General features: G+C 30.9%; 3 protein-coding genes across 4 annotated transcripts in view; 1 reads left to right on the top strand and 2 right to left on the bottom strand.

Annotated features, from left to right (window-relative positions):
- Window positions 1-22291, bottom strand: part of LOC126768651 (protein misato) — a 53882-nt gene that overhangs the window by 3047 nt on the left and 28544 nt on the right. The gene's annotated exons all lie outside the window — the stretch shown is intronic.
- LOC126768755 (protein FAM32A-like) lies at window positions 15038-16199 on the top strand. The gene is made up of 2 exons (XM_050487044.1): window positions 15038-15413; window positions 15996-16199. The coding sequence occupies exons 1-2, from the start codon at window positions 15204-15206 to the stop codon at window positions 16116-16118; spliced, it is 333 nt and encodes a 110-aa protein (XP_050343001.1). The 5' UTR covers window positions 15038-15203; the 3' UTR covers window positions 16119-16199.
- LOC126768643 (uncharacterized) lies at window positions 16276-21881 on the bottom strand. 2 transcript variants are annotated; one of them, XM_050486866.1, is made up of 9 exons: window positions 21757-21881; window positions 21239-21353; window positions 20592-20826; window positions 20147-20363; window positions 19568-19761; window positions 18966-19126; window positions 18755-18859; window positions 18098-18571; window positions 16276-17608 (listed from the first exon to the last, which is right to left on the bottom strand). In XM_050486866.1, the coding sequence occupies exons 2-9, from the start codon at window positions 21247-21249 to the stop codon at window positions 17323-17325; spliced, it is 1683 nt and encodes a 560-aa protein (XP_050342823.1). In that variant the 5' UTR covers window positions 21250-21353; window positions 21757-21881; the 3' UTR covers window positions 16276-17322. The 2 variants fall into 2 exon arrangements, with proteins under 2 accessions (XP_050342823.1, XP_050342822.1); XM_050486865.1 differs by lacking the exon at window positions 21757-21881 and adding an exon at window positions 21424-21568.

Here is a 22291-nt window from a genome sequence, read left to right as displayed (position 1 = left end):
TATTATAAAAACATCAAATGATTATAAAGGTAACCTCAACTCCCCCAACCTGACACAACGTTGAAACGCGCAAAACTAAGATATCAAATTCGTTGTTTTGAAACACGATACCATCACCTCTTTGAAGGTAACCATTATAAAATATGTTTTATTATATCGAAGTAAAATCCTATTCATCACAAAATTGTTATATACGCATATCCACAGACAGTTTTTACCATCGCGTTTTTATTAAACTTTTATATTAATTTAAAGTGTCCTCTTTTATATGAATTGAGTTTCGAATGACGTATTTAATATGTAAATGTGATAAGATTTCATTATCTTAAAACATATTCAAATTTTAAAGCATTTGTTGCATAAATAAAAACTAACGCCTTATTTTATATTATATAATATCTACGTAATTATAGACTATCCATAAAACCTCATTATTACTGAAATAAATTTTACGAAATCGAGAATAACAGTTGCATAGGCTTAAACATTAAATTCAAACATTGAATAGAAGTGTAGCGGAGTTCATAAATAATAAAATGGGAGTAATGGGAGAGCGTGGCGTTTAACAAATGAAAATTACGTGCTTCGCCGCCGCGCGTTCCGATCGAATTGATTACTGGGCGTTATCGCAGTGGTAGGCTAGTAGCGACGGTCTTTTACTTGTGTACACTATCTCGTTACAATTTCTAACAAGAAAAATTGCGTTTATTATTCTTTATCCTTTAAAATACATGAATTTTCGGTACCTTCTAATACTGAATTTAACCAAAGGCATACACTGACCATCGAGTCCAGTCCGGAAGTGTGTTTTTTAATTTATTTATTTATTATTAAGTCATCTTAAAAGTGAGTTTTCCTAAACAAAAGATAATATGCGCATTTGAGTCGGAACAACAATAAAATAATATATTATTTTTCATAATTAACAAATTATAATATGGGTACTATTATCATATGATACCCATCATATAAGAAAGCATGTTATTAATAAACTAATTACTTAAATCTTTTGAGTGTACACGAATGTTACTATGCTTTGACTGGCATCTTTAATTTTACAAATGTTCTCTCTATGTCTGTTTCATTTTGCGATGGACAGTATAAAGTTTTTAGAGATATAAATGAAAAAACATAACGACTCGTACTTACGACTCGTGTTTTAATGTACTTCCAAATTCAACAGATGTAGTGGATAGAACACGTGAACCTTAACTGAAGTTCGTGAGTCGAATGCGCACTGCTAAGTTTTCATATACATAATTTGTGTTTTTAATTCATTTCGTATTGGCGGTGAAGTAGACAAAGTTAAAAAATATGTCGGATCAAAATCTGCCATACGCATGTGGATCAAGATCAACCCGCAGTGGAAAAGCATGATGGAACCGCACTTCTGCCCAGCAGAGGATTAACGAACGGGTACTTTACTTAAGTATTTCCCAAATATTTTTTCATTTTTCTTAAATACTTTACTATATTGGGCGTCATATAGTTTTTGGTATCTACTTACCATTCTACTCGCATTGTTGTCATTTTATTGCTTATTTGATTACAAATACTATTAAATTTATAAACCTTTGAAATTACATGCATTTGATTACTATTATTAATAGATGCCAATAGGAATATCTATATTTTTTCTTATTGGCAAACAATATATTGAAAATCGTCTTTAATAAGAAAACCGATGCAAAAATTCTCTTACCGCCAATAGGATTTGTAGAGATGTATCCTATGTATAATCGTTCTATCTTTATTTTTCTGCTTTGTTATCATGTAATTTTCTTTCAAGACGGCGTCAAATTACCTTCTACAAGTATTGCATTTTTGTATTGTAATATTTTCCTTTAATTCGCTTTTCAATCTAATGTGTATTTTTCACTAGTCATAATCATGATCATTCCATTGCCCTTCTCCCATTTATAATAATAATAATATCCTGGGACATTTTCACACACGGTCATCTGATCCCAAATTAAGCTTGTACAAAGCTTGTGTTATGGAAACCAGACAACTGATATACTACATATACTACTTTTCTTTTTGTAAATACATACTTATATAGATAATTACACCCAGACTCAGGATAAACAGACATGTTCATGCACACAAATATCTGTCCTGGGTGGGAATCGAACCCACAACCTTCGGCGCGAAAGGCAAGTATTTACCAACCACGCCAACCGGCTTGTCAAATTTACCTTCGTATTGTTGTTTATTACACTAATAGGAAATAGATTTGACAAACATTTACGATGCCCGGCATGGCTGACCCTCTTTGGAATGTTTCTGCTTGTGTTATTGCTTGTAATTCTATTTATCAAATTGCAGCATACGGAGGAGCAATTCCTGGTTGTTTGTTCCTGGTTGTTGTTGATTTATAAAGTATTATTTAAAAAAAAAAAACTAGAATAAATATATTGTTTATTTTTCCTTAATTTGCCTTTATTATCAAACAAGCTACTTAGATAGTAATTACTCTTTAATTTCAAACAACACATATCCGATATCACGGAGGTCAGCCCACCGACAGTCAGCACGTGCCTTCGTTTACCCTCTCAGTTCCACTCTATAACATCCTTGATGGCACCCTCGACTGTAACAATTGCGCCCTCTACAAGTATATACAAAGTGTAGTTCCTACGATGAGGTGCGCACACGCAGCTGCGACCGCACGCGCTCTTAATGACGCGAATGACATTGTTTTTAATAAGTGTTTGCACGGTGGTCCCGAATTAACATCGATTGCCTGTTGATGACTTTCCTGTTTTCCTGAATACTAGTAGTATTAGACAATAATGCTTAAGTGCTACTTGTTGTTATTAATATGGATGAATTATTATTAAACTTATATTATTTACATTACAAGTAATGCAACATTTGACATTTAAGCAGTAATACTTCTTCGCTATTCTAATTACGACTATTGCAACAAAAAAATAAAACACAAAAAGAATTAACCCTACAAAAATACACAAACATTAAAAGAACAACTATAAATTGTACAATTTAAATACCACCGCGTAAAGAAGGGAAGCTGAAAAGCGTCGAGTTAATTATTTCCACCCTCCACTTCAGTGGCGTCTTTATAGCCGGTAAAAATGAGAATAAAATAGGTCTTTGTAGGGATCGTTTGAAGTCGCACAAAGCCTAGCGATGAGCGGAACAGGGCAAGATGGGAGATAGTATCGGGCGGGCTGCCGCATCCAGATACTGCCTGCCTGCGAGCTAGTTGAATTTTAATGCACATATCATTTATTTGTATATTCAATTAATAGAAAATTATAAATTTGATAAAACGAAAATCGAAATAAACTTTTATTTAAAGTGGCTTTTAAAAACACTTTTCAATTATCAATTACCAAGTTTAAATTAAATGTTCTACTGCATTGTTACTTTACGTATTAAATTACAAATGCCAAATATTTTGATGTACGCAACTAATAATTTACAACGTTAATATGTATTTAAATGATATTAAAAATATGTATGATCTTAATTTTTTAATATCTAACTTTGAATAAGAAAAAATAATATGAAATACTTTTAATGCTTATTGAACAGACACGATTTAATAACATTCATAATTATTTTCTAAAAAATACTTTCAAGTATAGAGCTATAAATCGGTATATCTTAGTACTGAATATTATTATATTCGAAAATATTATTGCTATATTTGTGAAGAAAAAAAAAGTTTAATTTTGAAACAAATATTACATATTTTTGGAATTAATAAATTAAGATAAACATTCTAAGTGGGATTGGTTCAAATTTAGGGTTTCCCTGAAAAATGTGCACGGCTAGCGCGGTCGATACTGACGTCCCGCACCCCGCAGGTGCGACGAGATAATCCAAGATGGCCGCCGAGATAGGACGTGACGTCACGGCCCTCCCCCGCCCAGGGCGCATCCTCGAAGCTATGCCACCCTCGTAAGATCCTTTAGAAATCTGAAAATACCATCCGCAAAAACAAATAGGTTGTTGCTGTTTTCTCTTACATTATATTTGCACTGAAAAGTTGATAATGACATTAACTAATGGCTTTTTTACAATAGGAATGAGAATGAATAAGAATCCTATTAGTCACTAACATTAGATCCTGTAGTGGATAATTTCCCTTTTTTTATCTTTTTTTTTACTTTTGTAACCATTCTTCATATTGTTGTTTTGTTCTTTGTCGCACATTATAAAAGGAATAGTTGTCATTAAAATATAGATTTATTGCATTATAGGTTCGAGAAAACAGTTCTACGTTAATTTTCATGTTTTTATACAATAAAAGGAGAAGATTGAAGAATGAACACTACTCATGTTTTAAAATTCTATTTACTTTATAAAACCAATAGAGATATAGGTATACATAGGTCTAAGCTGCACTATCGTCTTGTTGACTTAAGTTTAGCACTTATTGTAGATAATCCTATTTAATTTCATATATGTGTCGCTTCTTCATCTTAATCTAGGAAATCGTCCTCACGCATTTTTAAAAAGTCAGATTTTAATACTAACTTAGTTTTAAATTGTAAAAATGCTTAGAACTTGTGTCTCGAAATTATAGCCTCATATTTAATTGTATGAACTTAAATGCATCGTAACCAATTTCGATACAGTTCATTTAAATTATCGTCAGCGTCGTCAAAGTAAAATATTTTGCAAATAAAATACATATTGAATATATAGATATGTATAAACGGGCTCAAGTAATGAAATACATAACACCTCATACAGTAAGTATACGTACTTTTTTATCTATAGCTATGAGACAAAATAAATAAAATAACCCAAACATTTGTTTGCTAACGGTACATAGGGTGGTACTATGTGCTATGAGCTATGTAAGAGGTTATCTCCGTCGTCGGAGCCTATCTAAATCTGTATAATCGCGCCCGCCAAATAATTATTATAACATGTACCGTATAGCTAACGTATAGAGAAATACAATTTCAATAAATGTTTCTGTTTCGATTATATCTGCGATAAGCTCATTTCATTTCGGGTTTCAGTCGTTCATTTGCCAGTATTTTTGTACAACTTGTTAATGTTAATTCTCAAATACTTCGTTCAACATATTCAATTGAATAATAGGTATATTCTATTTGAAGTTAAAATCTGGATATTGTTTTAGTGTTATTGTTTCTTAATTACAATAAACATTTTATCACTGCATCTAATGTAAATGTAATGGTAATATCTTATAGAAGCATACAATCTATCGTATATTCAATATTGAACGCTTACATATTCAATCAATAAGGTGATATACCTATTATTGTTTGTTATATTTACCTAATAATATATTTAATAATAATTTTATTGCAAACAGAGTTTAATCAAGCAAAGAGAAATTAATCACAATAAAATAATAATATTAATAAATTATTTTTATGTAATGAATGCTAAATTAACTGTATAAAAACAAGGCAAAGCATCTCCCTTAAATAAAATTACTGATGTAAAAAAATACCAAAATTTATAACTATACTAATCTTTAACTAATATAGGTACCCACCCGTCCTGGCTTCGCACGGTTGAATAAGGGTCTCACATCATAATACGTAGGTATAAATCTATTGGTGTAAGACTCTCAGACAGTATGATTTTTCCGACATCTTCAACAATAATCGCAACAATCATATTTCAGGCAATATAACTTCATAAAGACAGACGTGGAAAAAGAACTTTGTTTTATGATATTTTAAAACGCCAAATTATTTATTATTAGTCATATTTAGCCATTTGCTAAATTTATTACGAACGCGGAAGAAACTATTTTTATATTGAACATAATTCTGCTACTTTTATCACCTATCATTTGCGCTAGGGTTAAAAAACCGAGGCGTATCCACGTTAAAAGCCCGTTTTCGTATAGAAGAAGGTTTGCTGATGACGTCGATAAGGCAGAGCAGCGTGAAGTCATCACCTCTAAAGAGGTCTGTTGCCGCAGTCACTCGAGCTCCTTTTGTTCGAAAGGATCGTTCGGATTAAGCTTTTAAGCGATTTTTGCAAGTAGAAAATTAAGTGATCTCTATGGGACGCCCTTGTGTTGTATTATTATTGTTCAAACAATTTTAGCTCTTATATCGTAACAAAAGTATAAAAATGCTTCACTTTAAATACTTAAGAAGTATTTAATTATATTTAATACATTGCATTTTTTGATCTTCATATTTAATATTGGGTGTTAAATCGTAATGATAATTACATTTTAATAAATTAGTCCCGGTAGAGAAAATTAGTGGTTTTTAAAGTAAGATCCCGGGACCCTGTAAGTGCAAGTATCGTGGAGTTTTCATGAAGTAAAACTTTCGTCAAACCTATTGACCTTATCTTTAAGAGGAATCATCGTCTTTGCCCCTTGCTCAACATTCCTTATTTTAGCAAAAACACCCTAAACTGTAAATGAAAAAACGTAATAAAATTTTTAACTTAATATTCATCTATTCTACATATATAATAATAATAATGTCCTCCAGACCGATTTCAATCTCAAGAGAGATTACCTACCTTGGAGATGTCATAGTGCACAAGTGTGTGCGCAATCACATGTGCACTCTTTATACCGGAAAGAGTTCAGGCGCAGGACCAACGGCTTTACTTGCTTTCCATTCAACGGGAGTGTACACACTTCCAGACTCCGGGCTGCTACTGAGAATTTTCTGACAGAAAAACCAAATAACTTTTTACTGGCCCGACCTGGTAATTGAACCCAGGACCTCCGGGTCTGCGGCCTTCCATAAAGCCACTAGACCAACGAGGCAGTCGATATATATAATATAATATTTATATAATCAAGAGAGTACTTTAATTTTGTGAGTTTGTGTAGTATATGCAAAAAGTAATCTCAACCACATACCACGAACCACGACTCCTATTCGAAAAAATCTTTCACCATATGAAAACTACATTGATATAGGCTATATATATTATGTATAAATTGACTGAAATCATGATGATATCAACAAGCCAACAACAACAGAAAAAAAATCTTTGAATAATTAAAAAAAGTGAATAATTAAAGTTGGACGAAAAAAATTAATAACTTAATATTGTTCCTCATAACAAGTTTTGCAATTCCATTAATTTGAGAAATATAACGAGATATTTAAATAGACGCTTTAAAAAATAGGCAGGCGGCTTTGTGCCAGGCCTTACTGCGCTCTTAGCAATGTACGGGCGAATAGATCGGTTGGCGAATGTTTATATATTGATTAATAAATAGCTCGGGAAAAAATCTTTATTTTCCCGCAAGCAATTCGGACGGGCTGCTAGCTTAAAAATAAAATAAGAACATAACATATAATCATGTTATCGTGAATATATCTTAAGAAGCATGCTTGTTCGCATGGTATTACAGGATGTTTATCCTGTAATGTTAAACATATATAATTATATTATGTATAACTATAAAAGATCCAGATATCCAATATTTTGTATGCGTATATGTACCAAGTAATTAGGCGACGCACGAGGCACGAGGAAGCGGAAGCTCGCCGGAGATGAAGGCGCGATACAATATCCGGTTAGACGCCATTTCCGCCGCTACGTAGTGTGTGGACGTCTTTATGTATAGTGTTTTTATTTTTATTCCTTAAAGTGAGAAAATAAATTATTTCGTCAGCTTAAATCATGTATCACAATAATTCTATCGAGCTGTAGTAAAATTTTACATTATAAATATAACTTTTATTTGCATATAAATATAATCTATTTCTAATGTACTACATAAAACTTCATTTTTATTTTATTATTACGATCGCTACATGTTTGCAAAGAATCATTAAGATTTCGTTATTTCCCTCCATTCAGGAGTGGATTAGAATATAGTATCGAACCTGAGACTTTAACGTCACTATTCGACCCGTATAACATTGAGCTGTTGGGGCTTATTATGTTTGTAATTAAAATATAATATTGCGAGTTTAACAATAGAATTACATAACGGAGATACAACTACATTATAACATTGAATATAAACCACGCCAGACACTTTATTAAAGCTTTAATTGTGCAAAACGTAGCGCTAACATTCTCGTATACAAGCGAAACAAATGCGAGTTGTAACTCACCCTAACTTATCCTATAACCACAATATAGTACTTCTGTAATGTGTGTCAACACCGTTGTTCTAGTTGTAATGGCGATATGTATGGGACTAACATCTGCTAGCTTCATCGCAACACTATAGATTAATGATGACAAGATATAAAAGAAAAATGTGATTTTATACACATATAAGTATTAAAACTGATCATAATCATAAAAAATAATTGCATAATTGTTTATTATATCACGTAATTTTAACAGGTACCCAAAATATCACTTTTTTCATACAAATACCCTGCGATCCTTAAGATTCACGTGTTCAACGACACACGTAGCCTATAAAAAAATAAAGCGTAGATATGACATTCAGATACACATATAATTATTAGAAGCCATTGTTCTAAAAAAAACATATTAATAAAACCTACTTACATATTAAATAACTACTTACACTTATTATTACCTGCTTTAATTAAAGGGATAAAAATTGTTTTATAGTAGTTTACAAACGCTATTTTATTTATACATAAGTATGTTTTGTCTGTTTAATTTAAAGGAAAAATTATAATAATATAAATAAATAGGTATACGGCGTAAGTGCCTACTTTATTTTTTTTTTATCTCCAACAAGCTCGACAGTGACATAAAGCATATGTTTTTTTGTGTAAAATCATTTTCGATTGTTCCAATTCAATTATTTTTTTTTCTCCCTTGACACCCAACACCCGTGAGTCAGGAAGTGTGAATTAACGCCGCTTGATGCGCGCGCGCCGCAGCGCGTGTTCATTGTCTATTACCAAACCGCGATGCCGGCGCCAGTTAATAATAGATTTGATCTTAATGTAATTTTATTTAAAATTTATTTTTTAAATATATTAATAATTCAAACGTAAATAGTTATAAACAAATCAAAATAACAAACTAAAGTCGACATACTTAAAAGTCTTAGCTTATAAATAGTTATAAGCTTTATGTAAATAAAATTAATTATTACTATTAAAAAACTAATATGTAGGTACCATGATCAATAATAAAGTAAAATACAATAATATAAAAAAGTAATAAATAATAAAAGTACAAATAAATATATCGTTACTCTAACCTAACGATTTGCCTATAGATAGAGTTCGCCCCTCAAATAAATCTGATTTACTGCTATGATACCATCTCTGGTTACATTACCACCGTTGATTACTCCCGCGGTAACAAACAAATGTCAGTGATATTTAATTGTCTTTGATATCAATTAAATACAACATTTAATTTTCATCAGTTTTTATAACATTAGACAAAATATATTATTAATTGACAATGTAAAAATATACTATATAAAAACCTAAAAATGAACTTTACAAATGTCCCACCATAAAAATCCCACAATAAAAAATGTGAACAATATATGATAAGGATTTGTTGCAGCCGAGATATATATTATATATTCCATCCCATAGATTTTTCCTAGCTTTCCCATTTTCGGAAGTAACGGAAGATGTGTCGTTGTATCGTTCAAGGTACTAAAAAACAACTCAACATTAATTGGACATTGATTCCTCTCCTTTTTCTTGTAATTTATTGTATCTCGGTTACTAACTTTAGAAAAGAAGTAAATTAATCAGTTCATTTTCAATAATAATCAATAAAAAAATTCATATAAGAATCAACTCAATTTTAATGGACTTACTTCTCAGCGGCCATGCTTATGCATCTAAATATATCAGTTACACCTATGTAACTTTATCAAGACAAGCCTTGTTTTAATCCATGCACTAGAACGCACACATTTTAGTCTAGTGCAAAGTTTCGGCTTGTTCAGTTGAGTGGAAGATCCACTTGTTTATTTTTTATTAGTTTTAAATTCAGTAGCATGATTTGAACCACACGTGCTAACACTAATAGTCAAATAAAGCTTAAAAAACGAAAATTATCCTGCAATTTAAATATTTTATGATGTAACAAAATTGGCAACTGTTTTTGTATTAACATTCTTTCAATTGCTTAGTTTTGAGTTAATCATCCAAACACAATTACATCTGTTATTTAAAGCTAAACTATAGGGTTCTCGGTGACACCCCCAATGTTCCAGGGCTCATTTAACCCCCTCGATCATAAAACGCAACAATAGCGCACTGGTCCAGGGGTGGCCCAGAATCTGATTGCAACCGTTTAACAGCCCCACTTTAGGGGCGAAAGTGTGGGGATTGCATATCGATTTTTATTTTAGATGGTTATTAATAAGTAGTTTATGATACTAAATTAATAATCATACATTTTTTAATATTGACAGGCTTATAAAACAAATTTAGATGTAAGTACCTAAAAGGTTTTGAGCTCAAATGCTGAATGATATATAACAAAGACAAATTGAAACGACGTTTTATGAATGCCTAGACGTTAGTCTTGTCGGAACTTCGTCGATCCCTTAATCATCTTGCGAAAATTTCCTAAATCAATCAAACTTTAAAACAAAAATCATATTTCCCACGCAACGACTCTTCTGGAAAACTTAAATTACTCTTTTTCCGCATTACGAGTGCAAAAAATCTTCTTGACGGGCTGAGAAATTGATGGTGTCGAAAAAACTGGCAAGTCGAAATCCGGCGAACTTTTTACGTCAGCCGAGTTTCACTTAAACGAGTTTCTACATCCATTTGGAAGTTGCTCGTATACGACAAGCTGACAAATTTTAATGAACCTAAGCGGGCCGCTAATGTCTGCGAGTTGCGTAATGGGAAAACTTCGAAGTCTCCGCCCCGTCTCACTTGGAAGTCAGCGAGGATTTTTGCCTAAAATACACACATATAAATCATAAGTTTGGATTGTTTCAAGATGCATTAGTCAAAGCAACGGGCAATATTACTTTAATCGTTATATAAGCATATGTTCTCTTATGGTTACGTGAACTCTGTCTAAAAAGCTTGTAATTTAATATTCTCCCTTCGACAATAAAATGCGCAATCATTTCGACGTGTGCCATTGCAACTCTTTCATCGAATGAACTCTACCAGTATCCATTACATTATAAATTTAGACGTGGTCGCTCCATCAGCGGCGAAAAAGTTTAGGGCCACATGATTTTGATTTAAGCGGCTATCCCCCGACTATAGACGTCAGCGTCATCCATCATACGCTTTACATATGTTTGAATAAAGCTCGTGGGAAAAGGATTTCCTCTCAGAAGTCAAAGCGAGCATTCTGCAACTAAGTAGGGTGAGCATGTTTTATGTCCGTGACCTTTACGTTAGGTGACCGTAATTAACCGCTTTTGTTTTGTTATTTTGTCTTTAAATCTTATTAGCGTTAATTTTACTCTTATATATAGGTACATTATACTTATGGCTACAAATAATAGTTTAATCACTCGTTTCCAAACGATTACTTATGGAACCAATGAAAAATTATAGACTACTGAGAAAATATTTATTTTTCAAAATAAAGCAGTTATAAATTAAAACACATAGTGTGCGATAAAATGTAGAAACGTTGAAAAATACATCCTCGTCCTACATTATAACGATACTATGGTACACGCGTTACAAATAGCGGATTAGGCCAGTTTAGCAAACAAGGCGTCACTGGCGTGTGCCGCCACCCTTACAGCTAATGCCATATTAATGTCTATTAGAAGCCGCGCATTGTTCTGGACTAGAGTCGACGATTTATTCAGATTTATTAAGTTAATGCGACGTGTTAAGCCAGCCGATTTCGCACGAGAGAAGCCAGTACAAACAAAGTCAAGTATGACTATTATATTTAATAAATATTGTATGCTTATCGTGATACAATTCAAAGGAAATTTATAAGGTGAAGTAATTATTACATAGCCTTATTTTTAATTTTACTTAACGGATTTTTAGTTAAACACTGATTTCGCTTATTTTGCCATTATTTATTTGACATTCGAAAGAAGAAGAAATAGCATTACCTACTAATTATGATTTATCTACTAACGTTAGGTAAAACTAATATAAAACTAGCTTGTCTATGATTAATATATTTTATATTCAGTCATCAATTATGTGAATCTATAAAAATATTATGTGTAATCTTTTTCATAATATTATTCTTTAAATACCTAATAACAAATTAAATTTTGAAGAAATAATAAAATATCAGGATTTCTTTCTAAAGGATGAAAAAGATTTCTTGTTTTGAGGAACCTAAGCGCGTTAACGCATTAGGGTGGCAGGTTACTTGTAGCAAATATCATTAAAAAAAAATCTGATTGTTTGCGACAAAAGAACTTGACCTTATCTTCTTATCCTATGTCCTATAACCTATATCCTATATGATTGGAATTGTTTTAATGAATATTAGGTACGTTGCAACATTTTAAACAATAATATAGTTATTTAAAAAAATAATAATATCACTTTGAAATATACGTCGGTAAAATTAAACAAATATTATCGTATATCCGATATAATATAATTTAAAATAAAAATTAAATGATGAAAGTATCTCAACATTAACAATATAAACATTATATGTATTTTGTTCTATTTGAACTAGAACTTTAAATATGAAATTTATGGTTAAGAAAAAATCCAAACTGTTTTGTATTTTGTTTGTTACATTTTTTGTTTTGCGTATACTAAAAGCTAATAACTTTAAACATAATATTTTACTTTAATAGAAGATCCACAACAATCTCATTACCGGCGTTTCACTTTACACTTCCTGCCCATTCGTGTGCAATCTGTAGTGTGCAAATCCGTTAATCTTATTTGGGGAGTACTGAGATCGCACGTGGCGCCACGTGTCTGCAAATCGAACTAATCTCGGAGCCGTACGCGTCAGCGGCGGGCGGAGCGCGTGCGCCGCTACGATAAGGCCAAGAAATGCCATTCATTCCCGTTCTTTTGTCGCAAACAATCACATATTTATTTATGATATTTGCTACAAGTAACCTGCCACCCTAGTGCGTTAACGCGCTTAGGTTACTCAAGCAAATCTATTGTTAGCGCTGATGATTGTTAGTCATATAAGAGATTAAAACAGTTAAGTCTAAATTGAAATATTTTATTGCCCACTTCAAACACCTACATTTTATACCAATTCAAGTACCAAATGTATCAATAGATTTTTTTTTTCATTTCGCTTATTGTCAGTGTCAAGATCCTATGAAATAAATATCAATAGATACTTACTTACTACATTATCAGACGTACTCTAAAAAATCAATAACAGGATGTAAAACTGCAGAAATATGATTTTATTACCTACATACATGTAGAAATATTATATTGTGAAAAAAATATTATGATCCGAAGTAGGTACTAGAATAACTAACTTAGTAAAATAGATAACGTGTCCCCATTTACATATCTTCTTCAATATCTTTTGTACTTCTAAGGAAGGTAAAAAACAACTAAATGCCTATATGTACGGGGAAAAAATTTAAATTGTGCTATTTTTGGAAAATATATTTTTCATGTTGGAAATCGAACCCGCTGATTTGATAAAAGTCGATAGTATAACTAACCTAACCTAACCTCTTTTTTTATCGCTGTAAAAACGCGTAACGCGTTTCCCCCACTGTTCCATGTGGGTCTTGCCGGTGTCCAAGGCGCCGAGTGCGCCTCGATATATATCATAACCTAATATATTTTTACTTATGTTTGCCGTGCGTTAACTATTTAAATTTATTGATTTTAATTTCATTAATAGATTAGAACTCGGTAGAAATATCTATTATTTTATTGTCATTATATATATGGTATATGACGATATATATTATGTATTTGATAATTTTACCCAATGTTCATGTTATAACAAAATGTTACTCGAACAAGTATTAGGTCCTTACATATGAAATTGGCGTTTGTACGGGAGGAATAAAGTCTATTTATATATAAAGTCATTTTTTTTCCAGCCATTGCGACGAGCGCTTCCGATTATCGTACAGTATCCACTTTTCATCACAAATAATGATTCGATTTAAAATTCCTTCATTATTGTGTCGGTTGAGCAAAGTAACACAGCAGTCGACGCGTGTTTGCAAGTTCGATTCACTCAATTCATGTGGTACCCATCGTTCAAGTTTTTTTACATTCCCGACTTGCTTCAAGTAGATTAATACAGTTTTATCACTTACCCCGAAGCCTGCAGCTACCTCTGAAGTGCTTTGTGATAGGTCCGCTTCCACAATAGCCTTTAATTCTTCATTTTCCACTTTGGTCTCCGGCCGTCCACGGGGTTGTATCTGAAGATCAAAATTTCCAGAACGAAAACGTTGGAATCAAAAACGTACCGTGCTTTCTTTTGCGACACCAGCTCAGTACACATAATTAATCCTTCGAGCTGTTTCTGCAGCACTGGTGCCACTGTAGAACTCGTACTCCTAAATATACCGATATTTCATGTTTGTGCGGTAATAAGCGACGCCAAAGAAAAAAATAATGAGAAAAAATTAATGAATGACTGTTTTCAAATCTCAAATGTACCAGCTAAATGAATTTATAAATTAGAATTTAGAATTCTTAACCAAAGAGAAGATATTTCAGAACAAAGTGGTCAGTACGACAAAACGCTAATTTCATATGTAAGGACCTAATATATGACTCAGAATATGAAATAATAGATTATAAATTTGTAATAACTATAAAATATTAGAAACAAGACGACCTTCGCTGTTGTGTTAAATAAAGTCAATAGCACATTTTCATTCGATAATTTGTAAAAAAAAAATTAAAAGTGCCTTTAAATTATATAAATAAAACGAATTTATTAGGAAATTTACTAACCGCTCTGCAAGATGCCATAATTAAAAACAATAATATGTGCAACATAGCTTTAACAGATTATGGCATATAATTCATACATACACATATATCATAGATCAAATGTAATTTTAAATCTTATTTCTATTGGCTGTATAGTTCAAATTTTACATTGTCGTAAAGGAATTAAAATATTATTCATTATATTTTGTATCTGTAGATTCTATAAAAGATTCGTTATCTGTTATTTATTAAAGTGAAACTCGAGTACTCACTGACAAGTGACAAGACAACAACAAAGAAAAGAGAACTTGACAATTTTCTTCCCATATTTCTGTACAAGTAACTTATAAAACGTAGAAATCAAGTTTTTGCGATATAGTGAAGGAAACTTACTAAAAACAACTATACATTGTATCGAATTTATAATACAAACCCAAAATGGTCGAAGACGATGAATACGCCTGTGTAAACAAAGTTCAGCTACGAATTAAAGATACTTCTGGAATAAAAAAGAAGAAGAAGAAAAAGAAAAATAAAGAAACTGAAAAAGTCATCGAAAATGAAGTTAAGCAACAAATTAAACAACATGTGAATACCGATACACGGACAAAAGCCGAATTAGCATTCCAAAAAATGCAAGAAAAAATGGTAAGTAAACAAATTATTTTATTAACAACAATCAACAAATTAATTACATGTATTTTCTTTCTAATAATTGATATTTAAGCATCATAACACATATGAATAAAACCTTTAGTCATATGTGTTTATGATGCTTAAATATCTCAACATTGAAGCAATTGTTTAACTTCAAAATATGTAGTTTGTTATTATGCACTATTACTGGTGGTAGGGCTTTGTGCAAGCTCGCCTGGGTAGTTACTGCAAAACAGCAATACTTGATATTGTTGTGTTCCGGTTTGAAGGGTGAGTGAGCCAGTGTAATTACAGGCACAAGGGACATAAAATCTTAGTTCCCAAGGTTGGTGGTGCATTGGCTATGTAAGCGATGGTTGACATTTCTTACAATGCCAATGTCTAAGGGCATTGGGCGTTTCAGGTAGCCCATATGCTCGTCGCCTTCCTATTCTATAAAAAAAAAGCACCTTCCATATATAAGTAAAGAGTTATTAAAAACATTCAAATTGTTCATAAAAGGTATAATATCAACTCTATATTTAAGGGTTCAATTTTTGCTACCATAGAATTGATTTTATTGTTTTTTTTTAGCAAAAGCAAAGAATCCTCCAAAAAGCAGAAATGACTCACAAGCAAAGAGTAGAGAAGTTTAACCAACATCTGGACAGTTTGACAGAACACTTTGATATTCCGAAAGTATCATGGACAAAATAAATTGTGTTATTGTTTTATCCTTAATTTATCAAAGTTTTAACTTATATCATCTTGCAATTGAAATAAACAAATAATGATATATTTATGTCATTTTTATTTATTATAACTTGTATTTCTTAATAAAACTTCATATATAATATACAAATTATTTATTGGACGGATTTACGTTCACAGGTCGTTAAAATTTTTCACAAAAATGAAAAACATAATCAATTGTTATACAATATTAAAATACACTTTTAATAATACCTATCAGAGATTCCTGTTTAAAAATTATGACTATATAATAACTAACATATTGCTACAATATCTTATAATAATTGAAAAAAAAAAAGTACAAAAAAAACATAAGTACATAAGATGTTGAGGTAATATAAAATGCTGAAAATATAATAAAAATATTTGTTTCCAAAGATTTTAGCATAATCCTTATGATTTTATATGTAAAGTAAAAAGATTGAAAGCTGAATAATTATAGTTTGCACCACATGCATTATTCGGTAATGCAATGATTTATAATAATTGGTTATGGATGAATAAAGTTGAATAATTACTATGATTGAAAAAAGTATTTTGAAGTCAATAACAAAAAACATTACTGTATGTTACTTATCCATTATTATCTGCTTGCTTTGTATTTATTTAGTACTTACAAATACATATATCTTTTTTTATTGGCTGATTAAATAAATTATAAACTTTAGTGGTTTAAATATATAAACTAAATTCCTGACCCGAATTCGGACATGTAAAATAAAAATTTTATTCACATAAACCATTTTAAATTAGGGTCTATTTATTTTTTAATAAAAATTACGACTTTTTGACAGTTAAAGTTAAAACTACACTACATTTGTCATTACTTCTTCCCCTTTTTTGTAAACCCAAAAAAATTTAATAGTAAAAGATATACTGGCTGACTGACTCTTCAGATATTTTTTTATATGTTTTGGCTGCGTTCGCAATTTATACGAACGAATAAGTCGGCAAATTCAGATATAAAATTTACAGACTATAATCGAGCTGAAACTGTAAACTAAAATTACTTTTGCATGAAACCTTACCTCATAATAATATTAGTAAGATGTAAATTCTATATTAGGATCATAAAATTGACTAAAACGGTCTAACATATATTTTTGGAATGCATAATTATTGTGTAATGTGTTTAGACTTGCTTAAAATAGCGACAAATATCTTAAGACTATTTCAATAAGTAAATTAAAGCTGCAACTAAAAGTGGGGCAAATATTTCTAATGTAGATGCAGAATTACTCCTCCAAAATGAGTAACTGAAAGAGAAAATTTTAACATGATTTTCTTTATTTGTCCAAGGATCACTTCCATCATCAAAACGCATAGGGCATTGATCTCTTTCTCTTTCGTACTCCTCCATTTCAATGGCGACTGCTGCGCCTTCTGTATAGTTCCATGAGGTCACATCCTGTTTTAGGTCACAGTATGGACCCAACGCTTGAGACATGAGAACCCTGTAATTATATGATTACATTTTATTTCAATCTATGAATACTTGTATTGAATGCTAGTAACAAAATCAGGGGATTATTTGTAATTATATGCACAGTAATTTCCAAAAGATTTCTCTCTTTTTATTACTATAACACTAAAGACATATGACATCATTTATTTATTATAATACGTTTATTATATTATATTACCTAATAACTGTCGTTGCTCAGTTCAAAAATAAGTATACAGATCATACAATTAAACTTATGTATATGTACAGTAAAAGTATATTTTATTTTACAGAAAAATGCTAGACTACCTTTTTGATAATATGTAATATAATTAATATACCTGTACATTTAAAGGCTTTATATTCAAATCTTCTTTAATAAACCATGAACTAACAATTTTTACTTAGAAAATAAGTAAATCAACCATTAATTAATACACAAAATGTACCAAAACTATTTTATTGTTTTTATCGAAGAATAAAAATTAAAGTAACTTACCTGTTTAGATCAGCTCTCTGATAAACCCAGCATCTGTACTTTGAGAAGGGATCTAACTCATCAAAGGTAATGAGATAAGATTTCAAATTCTCTTTCCAATAACCTATACAATTCATTTTATAATCGGGATCACTGTAAATATCTACTGGTCTACCTAAATAGTCTACAGAAAGACAGTAATTTTCCTTTATTTGAATAGTCTTTTGTTCTGTGTCACAAACTGAAAAGTCACTTAAATTCAACTTGCAGTACAAGTTTGGTCGAGGGCTCAGTGTTACACCACCCAAAATTCTTGTTTCGAATCGAACGTCACCCCTTTGTGTAAAATTAAATTTACCGGCTACAGGACAACGTATGGGTGTGGGAACTTTTTTCAGGAAAATATCGTATCGCCATTGCTGCGTATTTTTAAATTGCACCCATGAGCATACTGTATGGAAATTACTCTGTATCATAGCTAAACCTTTACGATATCTGGAACAAAAACGTAATTTTGTAATACTTTTAAAAATAATGTTCATTCATAATTACTCAATTTTTTAATGGTAAGCTAACCGTTATGTTTATATAGGGCAAAGATCAATACAGTCTTTAGTATTTAGTAATTATACAAATAAATATCACACATTTTGAATATTAAAAGTAAAAGACTCAAACCTTATAACATTGTGATGTTGTGGTACAAAATCGAAGCAGACATAATCCTTCTGACAACCGTCAACAGTAAGGCGAGCCATCATTACACGACTGTCACGTTGTTCTCTGAAAGATAATTGTAATGCTATTATGATTATCAAAATAAAGAAGTACTGACTTCAAACAAATCCCCGCAGCCCGCAGATATAAATATTACGACTGGATAATATACCTGCAGACATAAATAGTACGCCTGGATCTGCTCTCATCGGGATAATAAGTTTCAATTATATGTGTTTCATTAATAAAAACATCAGCATCAATATTAGCAGTGTTGATCCAATCACCAGAAAAGTTTTGTGGTAATCGACATCCTGGTTCTACTACCTCTGCCTAATAATTAAAAAAAAAACTGTTTCAATACAAATGAAAATTAAACCATTTTTTATTTAATAAACAATATAATGACACAGCAAAGTAAACAAAAACATAAATTTTGAAGCTTATTTGTTTATAAAAATCTTACTGTATATTAATATGGAAACTTCCAATAAAATTTAGACTCAATTTGAGAGATTTCAAAATCTTATATTATTATATATTCAAAGAATTCCTTAGCTTAAAAAGGTTTTGTAATGTAATCATGAGGATGATTACATAACAAAACCATTTTAATTATTAATAATCATGTACCTTAGGAATGGTCACGGTTAATAAGTAATGTATAAAAAAATAAAGAATCTAGAATTATGATTTTATTAAATATATATATAATGCTTTTACTAAAATTGATTATATTTGAATTATAAAAAACTGTTTTCTATGATTACCAACCTTCACAGGAGTAATTCTGTATCTCTCTGGTGATTTCTCAACAGTTTTTAATGTATTGCACTGTGGAGTAATTGATGCACCAATATATAAATCATCATCTCTGTTTTTTAAAAAGCAACGGTATCTTTCATCTTTACGAGACTCTTTCGTGTTTGCAACAGCAAAGAAATGATTTTTATCAACAAACCAATGACCTTAAATAAAATATACATACATTAATAAATACGTTTTCTTGAGTATAATATATACCTTAGGAATGGTATATAGTGTTTACATATAATGTTTTAAAATCAGCTTTACTTATAAACTTTGGTTTTGGAGCTTATTCCACCACACTGCTCCAATGCGGGTGAAATTATTTACTCACAATGTTTTTAATCACAAATCAAGCACATGAAAATTCAGTGATGCTTGCCCGGGTTTACCCACGATCATCAGTTAAGATTCACGCGTTCTTACCACTGGGCCATCTCAGCTTTTTATCGGGATTATGTTTAGTACTACATAATTTTGTCACACTTAAATTGTACTTATACATTAACAGACAATAATACTTATAAGAATAAAAATAATTTGTACCTAAACAGCTATATTCAACAACACCATCAAAAGTACCAGACATTCCAGAGCACTTCCTATATGTGATATTAAACTTCTGATTAGTAATCAAAAACTGTGTGCCAGCTGTTTGACAGGATTTGATCTGAGCATCTGGATGCTTGCACTCTCCAGTAAACCTGAAACGATTCTGATAGGCAAACTGCCACACACCTTCAAGTGATGATCTGCAATTCACCTGAAATAACATAATATGATTAATATCTTTAAAACTTAATTAACTGAGGTTATTCATTGAAATTTATGGTATGCATAATTTTATTGCATTTTTCTAACAAATAAAGCAATATCCTTGTCATTTTTATTTTATTTTAGAGCATAATAACTCCACATAATTACTCAATATGATCTGTTTCATTCATAAGGTTTTATATATTATACAGATAAAAGAGAAATCTAAACTTACTGGGACAGAATTCTCTGAGAACAATGTAGTTAGAGATTGATCGGGATTAAGTCCTTTGCAGACTCTTTCAACTGTTGGCTCTTCGTCTTGTCCAACATCCACACATGGTGTTTCAATTTTCTCCAAAACATTAACAGTCCGAACTATTAGTTTAACACAATAGTAGCATTTGGTGTACTGGAATACCATTGTGTAGTTAACATGGTAATCAGCTTTAATATTAACACACAACCCTCTGAAAAAATCATGTTCTTTTTTTACCCTTTAACTTTTGTAGTAAACAAAAATGTGTTTTAATCAATTATTTAAAAACAAATTAGAAAAAAACATATAAAAATATTTGCAGAAATATTGAATGATAAGTAAGTTATAAATGACTGATTCTATGTATAAGAAAAGTAATATTCAAATAAATATTCTGCGCTTTTTTCTACAAGAAAAACCGATGGTTTAGTGGATTTAAAATAAGAATATTTTATATAGGAGTTTTAGAGATATTAATATAGACTCAACACTTAAATTGTATATATCTGCTTTAATGGACGTAATGTCTAGACAGACAAATAGATCGTTTTAATACAGTTAAGTGCAGCAAGCAATTTAATGGTTAAATAAAAAAATACATAAATTATTTATGTCTAATTTACCTTCCTGTCATCTCATTTGCATTAATATCAGTAATCGTTTGTTTTCCATTTTCAAAAGAAAACCATGTATTCCTTAAAACTACAGGAATAGAGCATTCAGCCGATATTGAAGAGACTGCAATACAAAATTTTTTAAACTGGGCGTTCCCGACTTATTACTTTTTAATTATTAAAATAAGACTTACTTGTGTATGAAAGTACAAATAATAATATAAACATTGATGTGTGTGATATTGAGGCCATGTTATTTATTATTTTACTGATTGAACCATCTAAAATATATAAATTTAAATAGCAAAATACCAGTAGGAAACAAAAAGTAAAAACTACAAACCGTCAACCAAACTGACAGTCGGGCAAAGTATCAATTATCAAATACAAGTGTAGGTAAATAATCCCAGCACAGATAAGTAAAATTAAAGTGTAGGTATTAGGTTTCTGTGCGTATCACAATTGACATAGATAAAAACAATATCAATAAATTAAAATAAAGGATATTTTAAAACACATTTACTAACACTTTTTACATTTACACACACTAACTCTTCACCGGTGTTCCCAACGCGTCTTCACTGTCGGCTTAAAATACGAAGATTTTCGTGTGGCGTGATATTGCAATAACTGCATAGGATCGTTATAGTGCAATGGTTGCTTTGTCGTCACACATTTGATGTGAATGATTGACTCATAATCTATCCACAGAGTATTAGACTGGGCCTTGAAGATGGCAACGCCGGTATATGGAGTTAGATTTAACGTGGTAACCACCAACTTGGGAGATTACTCTCTAAGATCATTTGAAAAACTCCTCGCTTACCTATGATGAGACCGACAGTGTTGTTTTCCTTGTTAATTGTTTCTTGTTTGAAATAGAAGCATGAAACAATTATGTGATAGCACTTAAACTTTGAAGGGTGACTGGGCAGGAAAGTTTAATATTGGAATAATCAGAAAATAATGATAGAATCGATTATATTCTTGAACAAAAATAAAATCATATTCTTAGAAGTAAATTTTTCAAAACTCTTTATGCACATTTGTAATTTTTTAAAA

Source organism: Nymphalis io, chromosome 5, assembly GCF_905147045.1.
Source record: "Nymphalis io chromosome 5, ilAglIoxx1.1, whole genome shotgun sequence".
NCBI classification, from domain to species: domain Eukaryota; kingdom Metazoa; phylum Arthropoda; class Insecta; order Lepidoptera; family Nymphalidae; genus Nymphalis; species Nymphalis io.
Note: the sequence above shows the minus strand (reverse complement) of the source record. Positions and strands in the feature narration are given on the sequence as shown.